Genomic DNA, 24,087 nt, shown 5'->3' with positions numbered 1-24,087 from the left:
ATGTGTATATATATACCTTGGTTAAAAGCCTGAATTGGCGCTTGGATGGAAAGGTCTAAATAGAAACCACTTCATAAATTTAAAAAGTTTCTAAAATGGAATTCTATTGTTAATGGTGGGATGAGGGATGTGAAATAAAAGATGTCAGAACGGTGGGGGCAGGTGATTAGCGCGCTCTTGCGCAGCCTGCTGCCAAACAGGGATGGTGATGTTGTTAGTGCAGTACTATGCAGCCTGCTGTCCGGCTAAAATAGTGATGCTGGTTTGGCAGTGTTCGTTATGTTTAAATGTTGCGGAAGCAGTAGCTTCCTCCTCCTTCTACTTGAGGTGGTATGTGGTGCTGGTTTAGTAAAAGATAATATATTATAACAAGATAAAATAGAGTTTCTGGTGTAGGGGTGACTGCCTACTCCTCCTAATGGAGGTGGTATGTAAGTGACTTCTCTCCCGGGTGCCCGATTCAAAGGAAGAAAGGGCCAAAAACCGGTGAGTGGGTGAAAAATAAGTTTATTAAGTGCATGAACAGCAAACAGGAAAAACACTTACAATACAGCTTGGGCAACAGCCCAGCCTCAGCCCGATCGTCCGATGGCGCTCCTCCGACCGGTGTATCCCCCGACCGGTCGGAGGAGCACGATCGGGCTGAGGCTGGGCTGTTGCCCAAGCTGTATTGTAAGTGTTTTTCCTGTTTGCTGTTTATGCACTTAATAAACTTATTTTTCACCCACTCACCGGTTTTTGGCCCTTTCTTCCTTTGAATCGGGCACCCGGGAGAGAAGTCACTTACATACCACCTCCATTAGGAGGAGTAGGCAGTCACCCCTACACCAGAAACTCTATTTTATCTTGTTATAATATATTATCTTTTACTAAACCAGCACCACATACCACCTCAAGTAGAAGGACGAGGAAGCTACTGCTTCCGGCAACATTTAAACATAACGAACACTGCCAAACCAGCATCACTATTTTAGCCGGACAGCAGGCTGCATAGTACTGCACTAACAACATCACCATCCCTGTTTGGCAGCAGGCTGCGCAAGAGCGCGCTAATCACCTGCCCCCACCGTTCTGACATCTTTTATTTCACATCCCTCATCCCACCATTAACAACAGAATTCCATTTTAGAAACTTTTTAAATTTATGAAGTGGTTTCTATTTAGACCTTTCCATCCAAGCCCCAATTCAGGCTTTTAACCAAGGTATATACATTTTCCCTTTTTTATTATCTATATATATATATATATATTTTTTTTTTTTTTTTTTTATCTTTATTTTAACAAGATTCATTTTAGACAACCACATTGTATTATTGGTTAAATGTTTTGTCTATTTAAACACTAATCACGTGTCCCCCATTTTTCTCTTTTCATTCTGTGAGCAAAAAACCCGTGCGCTGACCAATCCACCGATTCTATTTACTAGTTTTGGCCACATTTACTAAACATTCTACCTAAAGAAACCCTCCGGCACTATAGCTCACCGACTTGCATTGATGTAAACCCTTAAACGTCTATGTATGAATGAAAGCAGCGAAGAAATGTCCTACAACTGTATTTAGTGTGTACTGTACCTTTTTTCTGTGCTGTGCAAATGTAAACCAGGTGTACCTATCTCCGCCTGTGTAAGCCCAGTCTGTTTCTTATTGGTCAAAACGCGGAACCTTCTGCTAATTACATAAAAAAGCTTGATGATCAATTGTTTGAGAAATTATCAATTTGTTAGAGACGGTATCCACACTTCTATTTTATGCATGTACAAACAAATCCTAAAATAGTGTTAAATTGCTCGTGTTAATGCGACTCCTCCCCAACCTCTCCTTTTTGACGCTCCCAAAAACCCAAACCTGAGGACATGAAGCAGAAAAATTGGAGCGAAGGGTTTGAAACATTGACACATATTTGGCTCCCAGCATCCAAAGAGGTTGGTTTCTTCACTCTCGACTCTAACCTCAGCTGGCAGAGCCTTAAATCCCATCAGGAGTTGAACTGTAAATAAATGTGCCTATGCTTTATGTCAAGTAGTTTAGAAGGCACACATTGCTGCTAAATCATCACCAATCCCAGACCGACATTTTTTGGAAATTGTATGCCAACTAAGAACCGAAAGATAAAACTTAGCAACTCCATTGATTTTTTACTACACATTTTGAAAATTCTACGACACACGTTCTACCCATTTTTGTGTAAAAAAAAAAACAAAGAGCAAAGTGCCCATTTAAAATGGAATTGTGCATGTTTAATCAAACACAAAGATACAGTACAATAGATAAATGCAGAAACCACAGAGCACAAGACAATTACATTCTGGAGTGTACAATGGGAATTCCCCACATCTGTCAACCAAACATCACATACCTGTAAATGGCATTGAGCTCTTTTTATTGCTTCTCAAATATTTCCATGCTCGTCTACAGAAGAGAAAATCCTAAAAATTGTACCCGTTCAAACATCTCCACAAGGTTGGTGAAATAAATATGTAATAAAAGTATGCAATATAAGATGAGTGCTTGCAAATGGAAGTGAATGTGATTGAGAAGACTGGTCCCTGAAGCTGATGAGCCATGCTGCAGATCATGACTATTTCCTTGTAGAAGTCCTCATGTCAAATACTTCATATTGGCCATTTTTCAGGGCAGGGATTTCATTGGTTCTGTATAATTTGATTACATATTGTAAAGATAGATAAAACATGGGGCATATTTTCTTTACATTATCTTATATTTTTCTTTGTTTATAATACGGAATTATACAATGTGTACACAACTACCTCCCACCTCACGAAACAATGATACAGGATCAATTTTCAGATCACAACTATTTGTGGGGCCCTTGGTAAGAAATGCGCAACGCCTGCATTTTGGGCCGCAGAAACCTTGAAACAGAATTTTCCTTCAGTTCGCTTTGAAGATGTTATGAAGGTGCCTGAAAAACCTTCTCTACCATGATGATTATTTAACTTTATCATTTATAAAATGTTTTACCAGGGAGTAATACATTGAGAGTTACCTCTCGTTCTCAAGTGTGTCCTGGGCAGAGTTATGATAACAATACATGGTTACATTAAATGAACAGAGGTTATACAGTCAATTCATAGAAATTGTATACAGCTTGTTAGATGGGACTGGTTAAAACTGTTCTAAATTGCACTGCTATGGTCTGAATTGGGCACTGCTACTTTTGACAGAAAAACATGGAAGGGAAAAGCAAAAGTGTGCTAAAGTAAAAGACAGCCAAGCAAAATAAAACACCAATTTTCCTGTAAGGTTTAGGAAGACATTATGGATTTTAGAAAGTATTAAAAACCATGCAAAATTTACAAAGATCTCATTTCAATTTCCTACAATCAAAAATTAATCAAATCGTTTTCCCCTGTGCAATGTCACTGATCACACATTAAAACACAATGTTTATCGGGTATCCGGACTCATAGCAATTACAGATGGGAACGAGTGCCCCAGCTGTGGACAGATTTATGATGGATACAGGAAGTCATAATGGGATCGAGAGCAAAGTCTCCATCTTTGCTGATGATACTAAATTGTGTAAGGTAATAGAATCAGAGCAGGATGTAATTTCTCTTCAGAAGGACTTGGAGAGACGGGAAACGTGGGCAGGTAAATGGCAAATGAGGTTTAATACAGATAAATGTAAGGTTATGCATTTGGGATGCAAGAATAAAAAGGCGACTTACAAATTAAATGGAGATATATTGGGGGAATCCTTGATGGAGAAGGATTTAGGAGTGCTAAGGATTTAGGAGTGCTTTATAGTGAGATAACTATATACAAATATATTCAGGGACAATACAAGGAGCTTTCAAAAGAACTATTCATCCCACGGGCAGTACAAAGGACCCGGGGCCATCCCTTAAGGTTGGAGGAAAGGAAATTTCACCAGCAACAAAGGAAAGGGTTCTTTACAGTAAGGGCAGTTAAAATGTGGAATTCATTACCCATGGAGGCTGTGATGGCAGATACAATAGATTTGTTCAAAAAAAGGTTGGACATCTTTTTAGATGGGAAAGGTATACAGGGATATACCAAATAAGTATACATGGGAAGGATGTTGATCCAGGGATTAATCCGATTGCCAATTCCTGGAGTCAGGAAGGAATTAATTTTTCCCCTTAATGGGGTTTTTTGTTTGCCTTCCTCTGGATCAATAAGTAAGTATAGATATAGAATAAAGTATCTGTTGTCTAAATTTAGCATAGGTTGAACTTGATGGACGTACGTCTTTTTTCAACCTCATCTACTATGTAACTATGTAACTATATGTATCTATATCAGTGGGCTACCTTCTCCTGACAACAATGTCCGGGATACTTGGGATTCATGAAGCAGGGTCTGCTCCTGGTCCACTGGGATTAGTGTTTGTGTCTTGATCTGTGCTATTCTCTGGGACACTTGATTTAGCTACAAGTTGGAGTATTGGCTGTGCCAAAGGATTATCTGGGCATGCTTCTTTTGCAGTGGTGGTTTGACTGTTTTCTTCTGCCATTGAAGGGGTTTGGTGATGTTCTACTTGAGGTGATATCAGCTGCCTTCTTGCCTCAGCCTCTTGTTTCTGTAGCATCTGCTCCACCTCAATCTCAAGTTCTAAGTTTTCCTCGTCAGTCTCAACATCTAGTTGCTGCATAAGCTCCTCCAGCTTCTTGGATTTACGTAGCTCGTTCTGCTGTATGATTGTGCACAGGTGCTCTGTCATGTGCTCCTTGATCTCCATCTTCTTGTGCAGGTCCAGCTTGGAAGCGATATACTCCGTTTCAGCTTTGTCAAAACGTTTCCTGTAGATGTGATAAAAGTTTGTTAGTTTTGCTCAACTTATTAGTCTCCTGGCCTTAATGGTTAAGACTCTGTACCATCAACTAATTAGAGAAGCAAATGTATTATATTCAGAAGTTATACATGCACTCATGTTATTTACTTTTGAGAACATTTCCAACAGTGTTAACAAGATACACAAATTCCCAACAGTGTTATAAGGGTGCACTTAGAAACGAGGCTAAACGGACCATTGGCAAGTAATATTAACCTTCAATGCCTCAAAATGCTAAATTGCAATAAATTAAAAAAAAACACCAACAACATGTTAAAAACAGGGTTATGTTCTATATAGAAAATGAAACAATTAAATGTTATAAAATATTTAAAAAAAAAAATCCACAGGTTGACAATCACAGCATTAATGACATATGAGCAGGGTTAAAATAAATGTAAAAAAAAGGGTGTGGGTGGCGAACACGCACGTTTTAAGTGAAACTTCTTTGTGTTGTGTCACTGAAATTGTAATTATGCTCTCAAAATTTTTTCATTCAATCAAAACATTAAAACCAAAAAAACAATTTCAGTGACAAAATACAAAAGTTTGTCGCCAATGGGTTAATAGTTCAGCCTGACATGACTAATCCTGATGACTTTATGGTATGTACGTATGTACAGTACGTATGTACGTATGTATGTATGTATGTATGTATGTATGTGTGTATCTTGTAGGAGACAGCTTATAGAGACTGAGGTGCTGTGCCTGTCAGCTATAGCAGGGGTTGCTGGGATTTTTAGTCACTGGGGCCTTCCCTTCTGATTGCCTGTGGATGCTTGGCATCCACAACCGAACTACAACTCCCAGCAGGCAGCCAACAAACAACAATGATGTCACTTCCGGTTATGCGCACTCCCTCACTTCCGTTTATATATTCGTGACAATGTTCAGATTTTTTCCCTATGAGATTTTTGTGGATGGCACTGCCGCGAAAGAAGTTTCACTTCAATAAATAAATAATAATGATACACAGTTATTGTATTATAAAGCAGCTCTGTATGTCCTGCACATGTTGTTTAGCCAGGTCTAGAACTTTGCCATAATCTCCATACAAACCCCATAAACTCCAGTTCGGCACACCTTTGCTTTTGATAAAAGTCCTTAAAAAGAAGAATGTTCCAACTCACAATAACTGTACTAAATAATGAATACTTTAAAAACAAGGTAATTTCTTTTAAAGCGCCATTGCTTACTTGGCTTGGGAATACTCCACGCATGCCTGGTCGATGCGGTTCATTAAAATCCCGATGTCTGTGGACACCAAGTCATCCAAAGCCTGAAGCTGCTTCTGGATCCTTTTCAGTTTCACAGTTTCCGCGTGGGTTTTTTTTGACCTATATATTCCAAAAGGCAGTATTAATCGCTTATATACTTGGTAAAAACAAAAATTGCCTATAACAAACGTTTCTCATCATTGAATGATATAGGTAACGAGATCACATGGTTCATATACCTGTATTCACAAAATGAACTTAAAGATGCATTGCTTGATTAATGGAAATAAATGCATTCCGAAATTAATTTTTATAGACAAATGTGCCATGTATAAAAATGGCTTTAATAAAAGCTAAAAATGTATGTATTCTCTCATAATTTCTGAAGAAAATGCAGTGTAATCACCATTAGTTCATACAAAGTCGGTGCAAATAGAATTTTAATAATCTGTTTGGTAGAATCTAATTTGTGGCAAACTGGTATTTGATGTAAAATAGGTGATATCAAAGTCCACACTTGCTGGATAGATCCAATAAACCATCCTGCGTCTTAATAAGGAATCCTCAGACAAATAGAGGTTTAAATCTACCAAATGTATTTGAAAATGGAAGACTTGACAAACCAGTTTTATTGATCTGGAACCAAGTGGCATAGAAAACACACCCTATATTTTCCAGCATATATAAATATATTTAATGTACTAGTCCTAATTAATATTGGGTTAAACATAATTCAATCTAAAATCATAAAACAAATAGAACATGTTTTTTTTTACGGAACACTTTGATTCTTTTATGTTTTAGCCTACTGCAACATCACGTTCTTGCTTCACAGAGCATGTGATAATGAATTAAAGAAAATTTACAGCAGATGAATTTGAGAGATTATTTAATGTGACCCATTTTTTAGCTTGTCGAGGCTATACTAGTTAAAAGGTGACTGCCTGTTAATCATGTCACTAGGCAAGTTTACAAATAGCATTCCATTATGCATATTTGGACTCGGGGCTAAGGGCACTTATAAGAAGGCCAGGGACATTATCCTCACCTCTCTGCAATAGCTTTTGAAAGAAGAGCTTTTTTACGCTTATTCTTCTCTTCCATTAACCGTTGTTCCAGCTGAAGCTGATCCAGGTGAGATTTTTCTTTTCTGTTGGAACATGGGAGATTCAATATTATTTTCAATGTCATAAAGTAGTCTAAGTATTGAAAACATTGTAAATCGAGATAACAAGTCTCCTCGAGGCTCGTAACTACAGGCCAGTGAGCCGGACGTCCGTATTGGGGAAATTAATGTAAACACTGCTGAAAGATAGAATTGTTGTCTATCTAACGTCCAATAACCTACAAGATCTCAGGCAGCATGGGTTTACTTGGAGAGCATGTCAAACAAACCTAATTTTGTTTTTGACTGAGTGAATAAGGTAATACAGGATGACCCAAAGTATTATATAAAATACTTACTTTTGGATTAATAATTTTGGGACACCCGGTAGATTATGGTGGAGCAATATATGTATTTTACCTAGATTTTAGTAAGGCATTTTACACTGTACCATATAGAAGACAAGTTGCAATTCTTGGTATTGGGCTCTAAGGTAGTAGAATACATTGTTTGAAGAATAGGCAACAGGTAAGTGTGGTAAAGGTAGTACATTCACAGAAGTACCTCAGGGATCTGTACTGGGACCAGTGCTCTTTAATATCTTTATTAGCGACATTTCGAATGGTTCGGAGGGCAAATTATGTCTTTTTGCAGATTACATAAATATATGCAAAAGGGTTGACACTCCAGGCGAGGGGGGAGGAGCAAAAAATAAAACATGTACTTGGGTCACAAAGATCCAGAAGGCAGAATTCAGGATTAATGGAACTATGTCAACTACTATAGAAAGGGACCTGGTAATAATTACTTTGGCAGGCTTTAAAGTATGCGAGCAATGTAACAAAGCAATGCGGAAAGCCAGCAGGATGGTAGGTTGTATAGGGAGAGGCTGCAGGCTTATAACGCTTCTGGCAAAGGGTTTAACTAAATGACCCTTACTCATGAGAATACTAACATTGAAGTATTTAACTATGTATTTTATCACATTGGAAGTAGCACTGGGTATTTTAGTCTTGTTTTGTATACATTTGGCCACGCGCACTCCTTTTGACACACACACACACACACACACACTGGAAGTCCAGTAGTAAGGAGACAGTTCAGTAATAATCCAAAAGCGTGTATTGTAAACACAGGGCACTGCAACTGACGGTCCACGTAGAGGGAACTTCCTCAGGGTTGTGCGGGGGTCTAGTGACCGTGACAAATATTTGTACCCTCACCCAAGTGTATCCCGACACCAAAGAACCAATTAAAATCACAGAAAACCCGCAAAAAAAACAGCTGTACTGGAGTGAACAAGCACCAATGAACATCCATGATCAGGTCACATGTTGCATCATAACTAAACTGATTGGACCGCCATCGTTGATAAAAGTCAGTGTTAGTAACTTCCCTATTGTTTGTCCGCAGTCCCGCATCTTTGGGTTGTCATGGACACCGTGTACTGGCAATATGAGTGAACTGCGCATGCGTCCCGTAAGGAATCTCATTGGCGGTCCATGATGACATTGTTATAGCAAACGCGGCATAGTCCGCGCATGCACAGTCAACAAATCATAGAGCATGCCTGCTGATGTCCGTCAGTAACCCAACGCAATCGGGTTGCTATGGAAACCTAGGGCCGGCACGAAATGCTAAACTTTTTGGGTAATTTGTAGAGACAGAGACACATACATACATACATACATCTTTACTGTGTTAGCCGAGCTTAATAATCAAAGATCAATAGACGATATCGTTCTGTGGCTACCGAAATGCTTTTATTTGTGCGAGCTTTTGAGATACACTGATCTCTTCTTCTGGAGGTGTTACAATGAATAAAGCAAGCTTTAACTTAAAAACAGTGCATCTTGGAATGCTGTGACTGAAACCTATCCCTCCCCACTGTGCAGTATGCGATTTATGACTGGAGGGGGTTAAATAGTCCCTGAATGTTAGTGATGTAAGAGTGTGTGTTTGTGTGTTTATGTATGTAAATATAAATGAATAAACTGCCCACAGTGTATCCAGCGCTTTACAAAAGGTGTGTGTGCAGTGGGAGTGTGTACTAATGGTGTGGGTAGGTGTGGAAATGTAAGAAGAGGGTGTTGCATTACTAAAAGTGTGTGTAGATACTATATGGTCCGTATTGGAACATAGGGATGGAATTACATAGAGAATTTGTATGTGTATATGTGTAAGATACATTACTATAAAGAACAACCAACTACAGACTTCTGTATACCGCAAACCTACAGACAGAGCCAGCTATTTGAGGGACAACAGCTTAAACCCGACACACACTAAGCATGCAACCATCTACAGTCAAGCCATACAATAGAACCGGATATGCTCCGACACAGCAGACAGAAGCCAGCGAATTACAGCCTTGAGATCAGATTTCATAAACCGGGGATATAACCACAGAATTGTAGACCAACAAATCCACAAAGCCACCAGAATACCAAGAAGTGATCTCCTTGAATGCAGACAGAAAGAGACAAGCGACAGGGTACCTTTGGTGCTCACATATAACCGACACCGAGAAGCCCTACGCAAGATCATCAGGGAACTACAACCCATTCTCCAGGAAGAGACAAGACTGCAACAGGTCTTCTCTGAAGCACCCTTATTATCATACAGACAACCTCGTAATCTCAAGAAAATGATGGTGAGGAGTAAAGTATTCAACAGTACAACTGAATGCAGGACAAGACCATGCCAGGAAGCAAGATGCAAAACCTGCACAATGCTCCACACAGCGGGCACAATACAAACACCACACAGGAATCTGGAGTACAACAACAGAGGTTGGTTCACCTGTTCCTCCAGCAATGTTGTGTACCTCATGTGCATGAAATGCCCAGGGGGCTGCTACTACATAGGTGAGATGGGACAGGAGCTAAACAAGAGAATGAATCTGCATCGCCACATCATCACACGCCGAACAAGAGACAGTCCTGTTGGCGAACATTTCTCTGACTCTGGACATAAGTTGAACGAACTGAAGGTGGCCATACTCAAAGGTAATCTTAGAACACCGAAATAGAGACAGTTGCATGAATACAAATTTATGCAACTGTTCGGGACACTTAGCGGTGGCATAAACCGAAACCACAGTTTAATGAGTCCCTACTGATACAAGAGAACTCTCTTTCCATGAGTGCTAAAGGCCATGTCTATACATACTGCACTATATGATTGCACACACAGCTGTCTCTTACACATACAAATACTCTATGTAATTCCATCCCTATATACCAATAGAGACAACATAGTATATTTTAGTAATAAAACACCCTCTTACATTTCCACACCTACCTACACCATTGGTATACACTCCCACTCCACACACCTTTTGTAAAGCGCTGTATACACGGTAGGCGCTTTATACATTATATATACACACACACACACACACACACACACACACACACAATTGAACACCTCAAGTCATAAATTGCATACTGCACAGGGGGAGGGATAGGTTTCAGTCACGGTATATACAAACATACATCATAGTAGCGGTGGAAGGACAAAATCCAGATGGGAGAAGAAGAAGCTGTCCCGCGGGAGAAGACTATGACCATGGCAGCAGGAGGTGTTCAATGGCGAAAGGCGGGCAGCGGCAGAAGGAGAGTGAGTATTAATATCCATATGAGCAGCAGCAGAAAAGCCGGCTGCCCAACCCGGAAGTCTTCAGTAAAGTCGCTGAAGACTTCCGGGTTAGGCAGCCAACTTTTCTCTTGCTGCTCACATGGATATTAATACTCACACTCCTGCTGCCGCTGCCCGCCTTTCGCCATTAAACACCTCCTGCTGCCATGGTCATAGTCTTCTCCCACCGCCGTCTGGATTCTGTCCTGCCGCCTCATCTGCTCACAAAATCCGCTCGCCCCAGGCGAGGTATGTGTGTATGTGTGTATGTGTGTATGTGTGTGTGTATATGTATGTGCATGTGTATACATATATAACACAAACACCATGTTACTTTGTATATTTTGTTATAACACTTTTTTTTTATGTTGTTACTTTAGTTAACTTAAATGATTTGGTACATACTAGATTGCCATAAGCAATGCCAATTCCAATATAAGCATGAAACCTTTCTTACCCTCTTTTACCGGTATGCTGCAAATTTCATGCATCTGTTATTTCCTGATGTAGGAACGGGTCTTAAAAAAAGTATAATGGTATCCCAAGAGAATCTTTTTTCTAATTTGCCAAAGTATTTAGCTGTGGCTTTTCAAGCTTAGAAAAAGGGGGAAACAATCCAGCCTTGTGGAAATGTCAGCTTAAAATAAAAGACAGCTATGTGAAGTCATTTACTCTTTACATAGCAAGGGAAATTGGTCAGAGTACATTTCCACCAGTATTAAGCATTGTTTACTTAACTCTATGGCCGTTAACTCGAAGGTTGGCCATTACAGAGAATAATTATGCCAATTTATTGACCATATCAAAATACCATGTCAATTTTAAACTCCCCAACACGTTGTATTCTATGGTTTGTAACTGATTAAAAGAATCAATGTGCTTTTCTGAGACATGTTTCAAAGAGCAATCTCATACTGTTGACCAAGAAACAACCTTTCATAAACACTAGAACAATCTTATTGGCTTCCTTAAACACAACTAACTGTGCTAAAAGCATATACTGTATTCTTATGGGCTTCTGAATAGAGAAATGTTAGTTAATCAAGTAATCCTTTTACCGTCCTTATCAGAGAGCCAATAAACATGAGAAAAGAGGACACCGATTATGCAAACTCTTGATGAACACAGTGACATTAGACAAAACGCCAGAGGAAACCAAACCCCTCCCAAGTCTCCGCACACTATACTGTATTTGCAAACGAACATTTAAAGCAGCAGTTCAAGCAATATCCTACATGTTTTTTTTTTTTATATAAATCCGTTCTGTACTATGAGAAAATACTAGCATTAAAAAAAAAAATAGAATGTTTTAAAGACATTTTTAGTGTTTCTAATGTAGGAAGCATTTCCAAAGTGACAGCCCCTCTTCCCCTTCTGATAGGCTCTGGCTCTTAAGCCCCACCCTCTCTCTAGCAGTGAACCAATTGTATCTAGTAACGGCCCTGTCAACCATATTCTAGGAACTACAATGCCCAAAATGCTGGGCAAGAACTGAATTAAATAACACTGAGAAAGCGATTGATTACAGGAGAACGGATCGATCTGCAGCTTAAATCACTTGTCAATGTGCAGATTGTATTGATACACATATTGAATGGGGGAAATTAATAATAATAATAATCTTAATATACAAATTTGAAATTTGTGGGGTTGTTGGTAGATGTGGTGAATCTGATTGGTCCGTGGGTCTGTGTGACGGTTCAGGGGATTCCTTCCCCTCCATGTGTCCCTGGCGCTGAGCTCCCTCCTGCCTCATGTCCCTTCCTCGCCTCCCCGTTCGGTTCTCCCTTCCTCCTACCGCATCCGTCCCTCTGCGGCAGTCCCTGATGCTATCCCGGCGTCTGCGGGGAACGCGCTTCTTCTCACTCTCCCGTTTCCCTTTACAGTGTTCTCCGCTCACGGCCTCCCTCTGCTCCCGCTCCGGTCCCCTTACCTCCCGCAGACTCTCCTCCGGTTCTCCCCTCGGCGGGTGCTCCCGCGGCGCTCCGCGCGCCTCTTGACACAGCCTGTGCACGCGCACTCTAACCTTACAGAGGACGCGCGCACACGCTCCTCTTGTAGGCCTTCCCAGACCCCTGGCTCCTCCTCTCAAGCTATCTCCCTCTCTAGCTCACCTGTCTCCTCCTCTCCTCACCTATCCCTGCTGTCTCTCACTTCACCCTCTGCTCCTCCTCTCTCTCCCATTGGTGTTTCCTCCTTTATAACCCGTCTGTCCTCTCACTCATTGCTCTGCATAGTTCTTTGTAACCTCTGTGTGTGCAGTCCTATGCTTGGCTCTCCTGTGTTTTCCAGCTTCTGTTCCTGCTCCTGCTTACCCCTGGATTTCCCTGGCTTGACCTCTGCTTGTACTGGATTACCCTGCTCTCTACTGCCCTTGAACCCTGCTTACAGACACGACTTTGCTGACTTCTGTTATCCCTGGACTCTGGTTTACGAACATTACGATCCTGCTCTCTATACCCCTGGACCCTGGCACACGGACATCACTATCCTTAATCTGAATCCCAAGGCGTTGCAAATATTAAACTAACCATCTTTCTACAGGCCCGGCAACGCCCTCACTGCTTTGGGTGCGTGGTAAAACCCTTCCCACCTCAGTACTGGTGACTGGCCAGGTCTGCGGGCGTACAGGCGTTACAGTCTGTCACTCAGCCTCTGGCCAAATCAGATTGGTCGGTATCCCTGCCCCGCACGCCTCATTGGCCTGCGTGGCTCTACGACGTCACGCAACTGCCACTCTCTTCTCCTCCTCACTCGCAGCTCACCTTCCCCCTCGGCCTCACCCAACTGCCACACACACGCACAAGTACCCGGCCACTGTCCTCTTCACCCAGCGGCCCGGACCGCCGGCCCCATCGGCCCGGACCGCTGGCTCCCCCCCCCATCACTCCCCAGCTCACCTCCCTGCCGGCTTCCCCCCTCACCCACAGCTCACCTCCCCGCCGGCTCCCCCCTCTCCATCACCCCCCCTCACCCGCAGCTCACTGCACGTGCGCACAATGCTCCCGTTACCTAGGGAGGGAGATGGGCGAGGGGGGGTGGGGTGGTGGTGCGCAGTCACTGTGCCGCCGCCAGACTACATGCCCCAGCTTCCTCTGCGAGGGGGTAACGCGCCGGTTCCGTGACCCAACCCGCCTGGCTGCTCCTCCCCTTCCCCCTGGTCCCCTTCCCCACGCTCCCTTGCTTGCCCGCGTGGGGAGGGAGATGGGCGAGGAGGGGGTGGGGTGGTGGTGGGGAGGGAGATGGGCGAGAGTGGGGTGGTGGTGGGGAGGGAGATGGGCGAGGAGGGGTGGGGTGGTGGTGCGCAGTCACGGCGCCGCCGCCAGACTACATCCCCCAGCTTCCCCTGCGAGCGGGTGACGCGCCGGTCCCGTGACCCGTCCCGCCTGGCTGCTCCTCCCCTTCCCTCTGGTCCCCTTCCCCACGACGCTCCCTTGCTTGCCCGCGTGGGGAGGGAGATGGGCGCAGGGGTTGGGGTGTGTGTGTGACACTGTGTGTGTGTGCGGCACTGTGTGTGTGACACTGTGTGCTGCGCAGGGGGGGGGGAAGACCAGAGCTGCGCAGGGGGAGGGCAGAACTGCGCATGGGGAGGACCAGAGCTGTGCAGGGGGGGGGGGCAGAGCTGCGCAGTGGGGGGGCAGAGCTGTGCAGTGGGGGGGTGGCCAGAGCTGCGCAGGGGGGGCGGGAGACCGGAGTTGCGCAGGAGGGGCGGGAGACCAGAGCTGCGCAGGGGGGGGGGGGGGCGGGAGACCGGAGCTGCGCAGGGGGGGCAGGAGCGGAGAAAGACTGGGGGAGCGGAGAAAGAGACAGGGGGAGTGGAGAGAGGAGGGAGCGCAACATTTTAATCCCAGGCAACGCCGGGTCTCTCAGCTAGTAATAATAAATATATATATAACATTTTTCAGCATCTATAATCCAGTTATTTCAAGTGTTGCCCGTTCCTTTTTGTAACATGAGAACAACATGAGAATCCTCTCCAATGTTAGCACCACACTGACTCAGTTGCTGTGATAACTACAGATTCATAAGCCAAATGAGAAGCAAAGAGACACCAGGAGAATTGAGGATTTCAAGAGACTCATCTTCAGCCCTCACCAATGATCTTCCAGGTACTGCGGTTACACGCCTCTTCTGCACGTTGATTCAACAAATATTCTGATTTCATTCTCCCCTCTTACTTCTCGTCATCATCTTGGCATTTTGACATACCTTGGAATCCAGTTAAGTACCATCTTTGTCCAACGATGGTGATTTCTTCTCGCGATATGTCCGGCGCCCACTGCCATTTTGATTTCTTCACTCTTCTGATAATGTCACAGACTGATTTGCTTTCAAACCCATTCATTCTCAGAGCATGGGGATTCCCATAACAAGTGCGGAAGACATTTCTTCCGACTCAGTTTGGGGTTGTGCAACCGAACCGAAGACTCAAAGGAAGACTAGAAGCAGTGGGTAAGGGTGTCCAACAAGGCCGTGTAGAAGATCGTTTTGGAGACGCCGTCTTTTTAGTGTTCCTTATGCCAATTTGTGGATCCGTTTGTGAGTGTTCCTGAGTCTACTTGATAGTAAAATATATTTTTGCACTATGAAAATTTCCAGTGTCTTTTGAAGCACACTAAGAAGATTGCAGAACACTTTTGCACCATACTATGTTGAAAATGCCTGAAAATCTTCTATAGTTGTGGGTGTATTGATCATCTTCCAGTATTGTGTGCTCTATTGTAAACACCCTGCACTATTATATATAGTTGTAGGGTATAACACACACACACACACCTAAAAACTCAACCTGGTACCTGTGTTTAAGGCTGCTACTTGTCGTGTGATCACCCTTGTCAACAGGGGTTTCTGTGAATCATTGTACTGCACTTCTTCCAATAATATAGTATTTACAAATAGATGAACTACAAGTCCCAGAATGCCATGACATCATTCAGGTATCACCAAATCAGTACAGAGCTTTGGTAACCACACCCCTTCCTGTCACACACAGCTGCAGCAAGGTGTGATCTGATGTGCTGTGTTAGGTTGCGGTCCCAGTCATCACTGTTGCACACGCGCCCTGCGCGGGGGATGGCCCGTGCACAGCGCTAACCGCGATCTCCAGGGAGAGGGAAATTGCAACAGGAGGGGCGTGGTGAGTGTTGTGCGGGGGCGTGGCCATGACATCACGAGGCTGGTTCGCCCTCATTGGCTGAACCGCAGGCGGGGGCGTGGCCATGCCTCCGTCGCAAGTTCCACATACAATTTTTTTCGTATGTGAGAAAACTTGCAGTACAGCGCGGCTGCTAAATGTGCGCCGACGCTTGTACTTGGCCCGGAGAGATTGGGAGGCGGTGCTTGTGCGGTATTAGTCAGATATTATTCAGATATTAGTCAGATCCCAGTCGTGTGTGTACGTATGTATACACACACGCACACACATATAATATTTATATATGATAATACGGTACAAACCATAATGTTAGCTCCTCTCGATATATTAAAACATACACAGATTTTTACCAGGCATGAAACATTAATTACAGAGATTATTAACTGTGGTGCAGTCTGCATTTAATATTAAATGATAACAATAGGAAAAAGACATACAGGAAGACATACAGCCAATTTATCTCTCCCCCTGACCCCCACTAACAACAGGTATTCCCTTTAAATTCTGGCTCCTAAAGATTCAGTCTGTGTCTGAAGTTTGTTTTATATTTTTGTCCACCCTGGGTTATCACATTCATGCGTTCCTATAAAAAAAAATGTAACGTCAACCCCTTTATGAAATAGACTTACTAACAATTCCATCTCCTTTTTCTGCCCATCTTGTTTTTTATCCGGGGTCTGGGGCTTGGCGTTGGTACCTGCGGTGTCTGAGCCAGGAGTTTTCGGGTGATCTCCAGTGTTTTGTCCATCTCTAGCTGAAGAGGGCATTGCCAGTGGCGCAGGAAGCCGATTGACCTTTGGTCTGGAAAGCTGCTGCTCTGAAGGCACAGAGAGGGCTCCCTCCTGCTCTGCTAACCGCTGGCTGTGGAACTGGAGAGCCTTCTCTCGCTGTAACTGCTGCCGGCTTTTGCCCGTCGAGTGCTGCCGGCGTGGGCGATCCAGTGTGTGTGGTGATTCTGTTTAAAAAAAATAAAATACATCGGTTTAAAAAAAAGATGTTTTCTTTCTTACCAGGTCAGTTTAATTTCCTGCTTCTACAGTGCATGTTGCACTTCCAGAAAAACAAGCTCGGGGCAAACGTTGTGGATTGCATAACGCTTTCAAACTACACATCTCTATGCTTCAGCAAACCCAAAACCAATCCTGTAAACGTAACTTTCTTTGCTACATTCATTAACATTTCTATAAAACAACCAATACCTAAGTACTAATCCATTTCACATGTTCTAATGCATTTAACGATGACTGTGTTAAAGTTGCAATCCAACCATGCACTTGTTTTTTGCCGATTAATTTTCTTATTTTTAACATATGATTCAGGCACGGGTACTCCGGAACTGAACCCCCTTCATTACAGCTCCGGTGACCCCCTACCGGAGATTCCGCCATAGGGGTTGCCAGTAGCCACGCCACTTGGCTAGCAGAGTTCCTGTAAGGTGACGTTTCAAAGCTCCCGCGCCCTGTGGGCCAATAGGAAGCTGTGACATCATCAGGTTTGACTTCACATTGGCCCGCGTGACGCAGGCGCTTTAAAACTTTGCCGGCACACCGGCACCCCCTTTAGAGGTCTGTATTTCGGGAAGCAGGCAGTCCCCAGAGGTGAAATTAATGGGATTCAGCTATGGAGATCCACTGTTTCAATCCTATGTAAATAAATGAGAAAATAAAAAAAGCCTTGGATTGCTCCATTAAAACACAATTATAGGGTTTGTAAATATAATTGCAAAACCCTATTTGTCTACAATTGTAAATTGAATGCAAACTCATCATCAGTAATCACTTTGTGAAACCGGTTATATTAGTGTTTTGTATGGCACCATTAGGCAAAACAGAAGCCTGGGTGAGACACACACAGCTTATATTTAGTCTGTATTTATTTGAATGCACACTTTACATTTGAAATACCGGTAACAGACTGTAGGAGACATGGGAGAAGGAAAGAACAAGAGCACCAAGTCTCTATAAGCCATTTTAGGGTCATGGAAATAACTGGTTTTAAACAGCAGCCCTCTCCCATCCGCATGTGGACGTATACATTTTGTAAACGTTACCCGACGGCGCGTCCCCTGGAGCTCCTCTGTCGTCTCTCGACTTCTGTGGGCCAATCGGTTTCCCCGCATAGTTTTTAGTGCCGGTTTTAACACAGATATCATTGCGGGGTCACCAATAAAAAGATCCATCAGCTTTCTTTTTTTTTTATCGGCCCTGACCCCGCTGCCATTTTGTGTCTGGCGAGCACGTATTCTACCCGGAGCTGGAGAAGGGGAACCGAGAAGTTCCAGGATGTCGCGGGACAACGAAAGAGCTCCAGGTGATCCCCCGATTTACGTACCGTGAAAAGAATGTATTTATTTATACGCTAACATCTACCTTTTAAAACACAAAAAGCAGAATAATGCAGTGATTTCAAACAAGAAATACAACAATGGGTTGATTACAACAATATATCTCAACTTAAGATTGATACTTGCTATACAAGATTTACAGCAGTGCTCTTTGTATCTACAATGTTATCTTGCACACACTGACATTTTACAGCTACAAAAATATATACTCATATTTAAGTACAGACACAAAATAAGTTATGGTGGGTTAAAAAAAAGTGACAAAAAACGTCCACCCATCGTACAGTGTGCGGCAAATAAAAATACCACTTGTGTTGCATTTGTATATCTCAGATAGGCCTGAAACCCTGTTTTTCTCCATTATCGCTTCGCAAACAGTGCTTCCACTGCAGCCAGGGATTCTGGGTTATGACATGCAAATGAACAGTCACAGGTGGTCAAAAATATAAAATATATAGGATCAGCCAGAATTTTTTTGAGCCAGTGAGGCGCACGAGGGAGGAAAGGGGCATTCTGGGTACTCCTTTCCGCCGGCTCTGTGTCATTATGCGTGAATGTCAGTGTTCATCTGTGACACACTAAAACACATACACTCATCTCCCCTCCGACTATCTCCGCCCCCAGCCCTCCTCACTGAGCTGTGCAATGTTGATTTGACCTAGAAGGCCCATCTACCACTCTGCCCAGCATAGGCGCCCGGGTGAAATTGTAGGCGCCCGGGATTTTTCCATCCTGTGTGTCATTTTATGTGTACAAGAAGCAAAAAGTGACACACTGAGTGTCCATTTGCATGTCATTACCCAGAATCCCTGGCTGCAGTGTAAGCATTGTATGCTAAGACAGGGTTGCAGACCAGTCTGAGACATGTGAATGTGCTCACAAGTGGTATTTTTATTTGCTGTATGTTCTCATGTTATATGGTATATGTTTCCTAAAACATTTTTAAAACCTAGCAAAACAAACACAGTTATAATCCCTAACAGGCATCCCCAAGTGGAAAATGCTTTCAGATTTGTTTTATACTCCTAATAGGGAAATACACCACTGCCATTGCTGCTATAAATGTGTCTAAACAGTTTTGATTATAAGACGGGAAAGAAAATCAGTCCAGTTGTACTAATCAAAAGTGTCAGCTTCTCGTAACTGTTGAAAGACTGATAAATGGCAAATTAGGACAAGGGTAACCGCATCCATATGATATGTTTTCCAGATACTCTCTGCTTAATGAATTATAGAATGCCATAATATCCCAAAAGTGATGAAGTATGAAAAGAACGAACACGGACTTCAGCAAACATGCAGGTTAGGGAATGCAGCGCTGCTAAAAACATTGAGGTAAAGGCAGTGAAACAATATTCGCCCTGTTACAAAATCACTATTTAGAAAGGAAGTCTCAGGTCTCCTATTGAGCTGTATTAACCCATTGTTCCATTCTCACCACATATGTCAAGTTATTCAAGTTATGCATAAATGCTGTATGGGGATCAGTTAAATATTTTTTTCTCTTTAAACCTCACAAAAGAAAAAGCAGCACTACAATTTTTTTGTGAAAAAATACATCTTAAATGCATCATACACAATATAATAATTAACATGATGCAATGTGAAACTAAAAACTAACATTCCAAAGCCATCATATGATCATCATTAGAATAAGCATGGCAAGCACTAAAGCAAGAAATGACTGTGAAAATATTTAAGGGGTTTAATCTTGGTAGACACTTCTCCCCTTTGGTGTAATTTCAATTTACGTTGAATAAAAAGAAGCTGTCAAAAATAAAGGGCCAGTCACATGAATGGGCCAGGTGGTGCATTCTGGCGCCCAGGAAGGTGCTTTATGGAATAGTGTAGCTTACTTAAAGCTGCAGTTCAGTCTTTTTTTTTTTTTTTTATTATTTTTATTTTTACTTCAATAGTTTTATGTGTGCAATCTCTAATTACCTAAAGAACTGTATAGCTGCCAGTCAATTAGTTCTCCATGTATTGATAGGTCGAAATTTGGTGACATATTAAAAGCTGGGATTTGTTTATAATCTGCTTGTCAGTCAGTGGAAGCCAGTGATCAAACAGGGTTAAATGCCTGTATAGGGTATGTATAGGGATTAAATAACCCTTGAGTCCCACCAAGTCCAAAGAAAAATAATAAATTTTTATTAGTTAATACTTATTAAAAACACAAACATTTCAGTCATACTATTAAAAATACCTCTATCTAGAGGTGGTGGATGCGGTCAGTATTTCCGGAGTATATCTATATTAGTATCAGTTTAATTTGATTCGCATGCATCCCAATCGGTAGTCACAGTTATAAACCGAATAATTATGTATAATGATCCTGTGAGCTCTGGAGTCTGAGTACCAGACTATACACACGTGTGTTGAGTGCAGTGTTGTTCTAGATCAGGGCTGCACAACACGCGGCCCGCGGGCCGCATGTGGCCCGCCGGCCGCATGTGGCCCGCCTGGCATCTCTGTGCGGCCCTCGATGAGATTTAAAAAAAAAAAACTTTGAAAAAAAAAAAAACTTTGAAAAAAAAAATGGCGGCGATTCCCCGCGGTCCCGGCGCTCATGCGCAGGGCCCGCTCCCGCTCCTTGCTCCCTCCCCCCCACCCCCCGCTCGCAACGTGGGACGGAGGGGGAAGTCACAGCCAGCTGAGCTCTTCTGCGGCCGCTCCCCCCCCCCTGATCCGAACGTGGATATGTGCAGGGGGGTGAGGTGATGTGAGGTGCAGGGGTGATTGGAGGTGTAGGGGTGATTGGAGGTGCAGGGGGGTGATTGGAGGTGCAGGGGGTGAGGTGCAGGGGATGTGATGTGCACGAGGGGGGGGGTGATGTGCAGGAGGGGTGATGTGAGGTGCAGGGGTGATTGGAGGTGCAGGGGTGATTGGAGTTGAAGGGGGGTGATTGGAGGTGCAGGGGGGTGATTGGAGGTGCAGGGGGGTGAGGTGCAGGGGATGTGATGTGCAGGAGGGGGGGGTGATGTGAGGTGCAGGGGGTGAGGTGCAGGGGTGATTGGAGGTGCAGGGGTGATTGGAGGTGCAGGGGGGTGATTGGAGGTGCAGGGGGGTGATTGGAGGTTCAGGGGGGTGATTGGAGGTGCAGGGGGGTGAGGTGCAGGGGATGTGATGTGCAGGAGGGGGGGGGTGATGTGCAGGAGTGATTGGAGGTGCAGGGGGGTGATTGGAGGTGCAGGGGGGTGATTGGAGGTGCAGGGGGGTGAGGTGCAGGGGATGTGATGTGCAGGAGGGGGGGGGGTGATGTGCAGGAGGGGTGATGTGAGGTGCAGGGGGTGAGGTGCAGGGGTGATTGGAGGTGCAGGGGTGATTGGAGGTGCAGGGGGGTGATTGGAGGTGCAGGGGGGTAATTGGAGGTGCAGGGGGGTGAGGTTCAGGGGATGTGATGTGCAGGAGGGGGGGGTGATGTGCAGGAGGGGTGATGTGAGGTGCAGGGGGTGAGGTGCAGGGGTGACTGGAGGTGCAGGGGGGTGATTGGAGGTGCAGGGGTGATTGGAGGTGCAGGGGGGTGATTGGAGGTGCAGGAGGGTGATTGGAGGTGCAGGAGGGGGTGAGGTGCAGGGGTTGTGATGTGCAGGAGGGGGGGTGATGTGCAGGAGGGGTGATGTGAGGTGCAGGGGTGATTGGAGGTGCAGGGGTGATTGGAGGTGCAGGAGAGAGTGATGTGAGGTGCAAGGGGAGAGAGTGATGTGAGGTGTAGGGGGGGAGAGTGATGTGAGGTGCAGGGGGGGGAGAGTGATGTGAGGTGCAGGGGGGGAGAGTGATGTGAGGTGCAGGGGGGGGAGAGTGATGTGAGGTGCAAGGGGAGAGAGTGATGTGAGGTGCAGGGGGAGAGAGTGATGTGAGGTGCAGGGGGAGAGAGTGATGTGAGGTGCAGGGGGGGAGAGTGGTGTGAGGTGCAGGGGGGAGAGTGGTGTGAGGTGCAGGGGGGAGAGTGGTGTGAGGTGCAGGGGGGGGAGAGTGGTGGGAGGTGCAGGGGGGGAGAGTGGTGTCAGGTGCAGGGGGGGAGAGTGGTGTGAGGTGCAGGGGGGGGAGAGTGGTGTGAGGTGCAGGGGGGGAAAGTGGTGTGAGGTGCAGGGGGGGAAAGTGGTGTGAGGTGCAGGGGGGGAGAGTGGTGTGAGGTGCAGGGGGGAAGAGTGGTGTGAGGTGCAGGGGGCGAGAGTGGTGTGAGGTGCAGGGGGGGAGAGTGGTGTGAGTTGCAGGGGGGGAGAAGGATGTGAGGTGCAGGGGGTGGGATGTGTGTGGTGTGCAGGGGGGTATTGTGTGTTTGATGTGGAGAGGGAGTATTATGTGTGTGGGTGAGATGGGGGTATGAGAGATAGATGGGGAGTATCGCAAAGGTTGATAGTGAGGGGTTCTGGGGGAGATATGAGGATGATGATGAGGGGTGCTGGAGGAGATGAGGATGATGAGGATGATGATGATGATGAGAGGTGCTGGAGGAGAGATGATGATGATGATGATTTTACCCGTGCGGCCCAATTTTTTTTTCCTTGGAGCAGTTCGGCCCTTCTCGCTTTACGAGTTGTGCAGGCCTGTTCTAGATAAATATTTTTCAAATTCAAACAGGCACAACAGAACTACTGATTTATATCCACACACATGTATACATAGTAATAGTCTGTGTCACTCAGTTAGTAGGCAGGCTGCGTTAGGGTCGTGTCTGTATTAGGTGTCATACACCTCTGACCGAGCTTGGTATAGTATACAGACATAATCTCAACAATCCAGGAGGAGCATATATGGGAAAAAATAAGAAGAAAACAATACAAATATAAGTGTAGATGTTTCAACAATGAGGAAGATAATGATCGAAGTCTTGGCTCTAATGGTGTTCCTACTTACAAGAAGAGGTGTATATATAAAGGCCTTTTGCAGATTGGGCTGCAACCCCCGTGATGGTGTCAGGAAGCCGGAAGCAGCCTCAATCTGTGAGCTGGGCGAAACGCGTAGAGTGAAGAATTTTGAACTAGTGGAGGACCCGTAGTTCTTGCCGCGCCTCAGAGCCGTGACGTCAGACGCCGACCAGGAAGCGAAGCTGACAGGAAAGCTGCGATCCAATACTGCAGACGGGGACATCTGGTGTATCCAGGGGAAGGCGGTGAGAGCGGTGACTGATCCACGACACACTATGTTTGTGTAAAATACTTGTTTTTATTTAGCACAATGTAAGTGCACATTTTATATCCGTTTTATATATAAAGTACAATACCCACATGATCGCGCTATGTAGTGCTTTTCCCATTCCTTTGCATACCGGTCCGTCCTACTGAGGGTTACAGCCTGGAGGGAGAATCACACATCATTACCATCACGGGGGTTGCAGCCCAATCTGCAAAAGGCCTTTATATACACCTCTTCTTGTAAGTAGGCACACCATTAGAGCCAAGACTTCGATCATTATCTTCCTCATTGTTGAAACATCTACACTTATATTTGTATTGTTTTCTTCTTATTTTTTCCCATATATGCTCCTCCTGGATTGTTGAGATTATATCTGATTTATTGGAACCCGTGAAACAGGTCCCACCAGAGGGTTTGAGCTGGGTTATATAATACAATTTATTTATCAATTTACATATATAAATTGGCACTTATTGGTAAATTGCACTATTTAATTGCACATATTATTTGTTCACATTATTTAAGTTGTTTGCGCCTTTTAATTCACTTTAAGATCACTATACATAGTATACAGACAGACAGTCTCAGTAAGTATTATCTAAGACCTGAATCACAGTCCTGTAGCACAGAGTGTATATATATGTCGTTGACCATATGCAGTGGATCT

At 44.2% G+C, this 24,087-nt stretch overlaps 1 protein-coding gene across 1 annotated transcript in view; it reads right to left on the bottom strand.

Moving 5' to 3' along the window:
- Positions 1–2,217: 2,217 nt before the first annotated feature.
- The window catches only part of GORAB (golgin, RAB6 interacting), a 43,539-nt gene continuing 21,669 nt past the window's right edge, over positions 2,218–24,087 (bottom strand). The window contains exons 2-5 of the mRNA XM_075616834.1: positions 16,571–16,892; positions 7,087–7,188; positions 6,018–6,158; positions 2,218–4,789 (exon numbers count right to left, since the gene is read on the bottom strand). Of these exons, the coding sequence (XP_075472949.1) occupies positions 4,336–4,789; positions 6,018–6,158; positions 7,087–7,188; positions 16,571–16,892 (1,019 nt within the window). The 3' untranslated portion in view covers positions 2,218–4,335. The remainder of the gene's footprint in view (positions 4,790–6,017; positions 6,159–7,086; positions 7,189–16,570; positions 16,893–24,087) is intronic.

The sequence above is a fragment of the Ascaphus truei genome, chromosome 10 (genome assembly GCF_040206685.1).
Source record: "Ascaphus truei isolate aAscTru1 chromosome 10, aAscTru1.hap1, whole genome shotgun sequence".
Lineage (NCBI taxonomy): Eukaryota > Metazoa > Chordata > Amphibia > Anura > Ascaphidae > Ascaphus > Ascaphus truei.
Note: the sequence above shows the minus strand (reverse complement) of the source record. Positions and strands in the feature narration are given on the sequence as shown.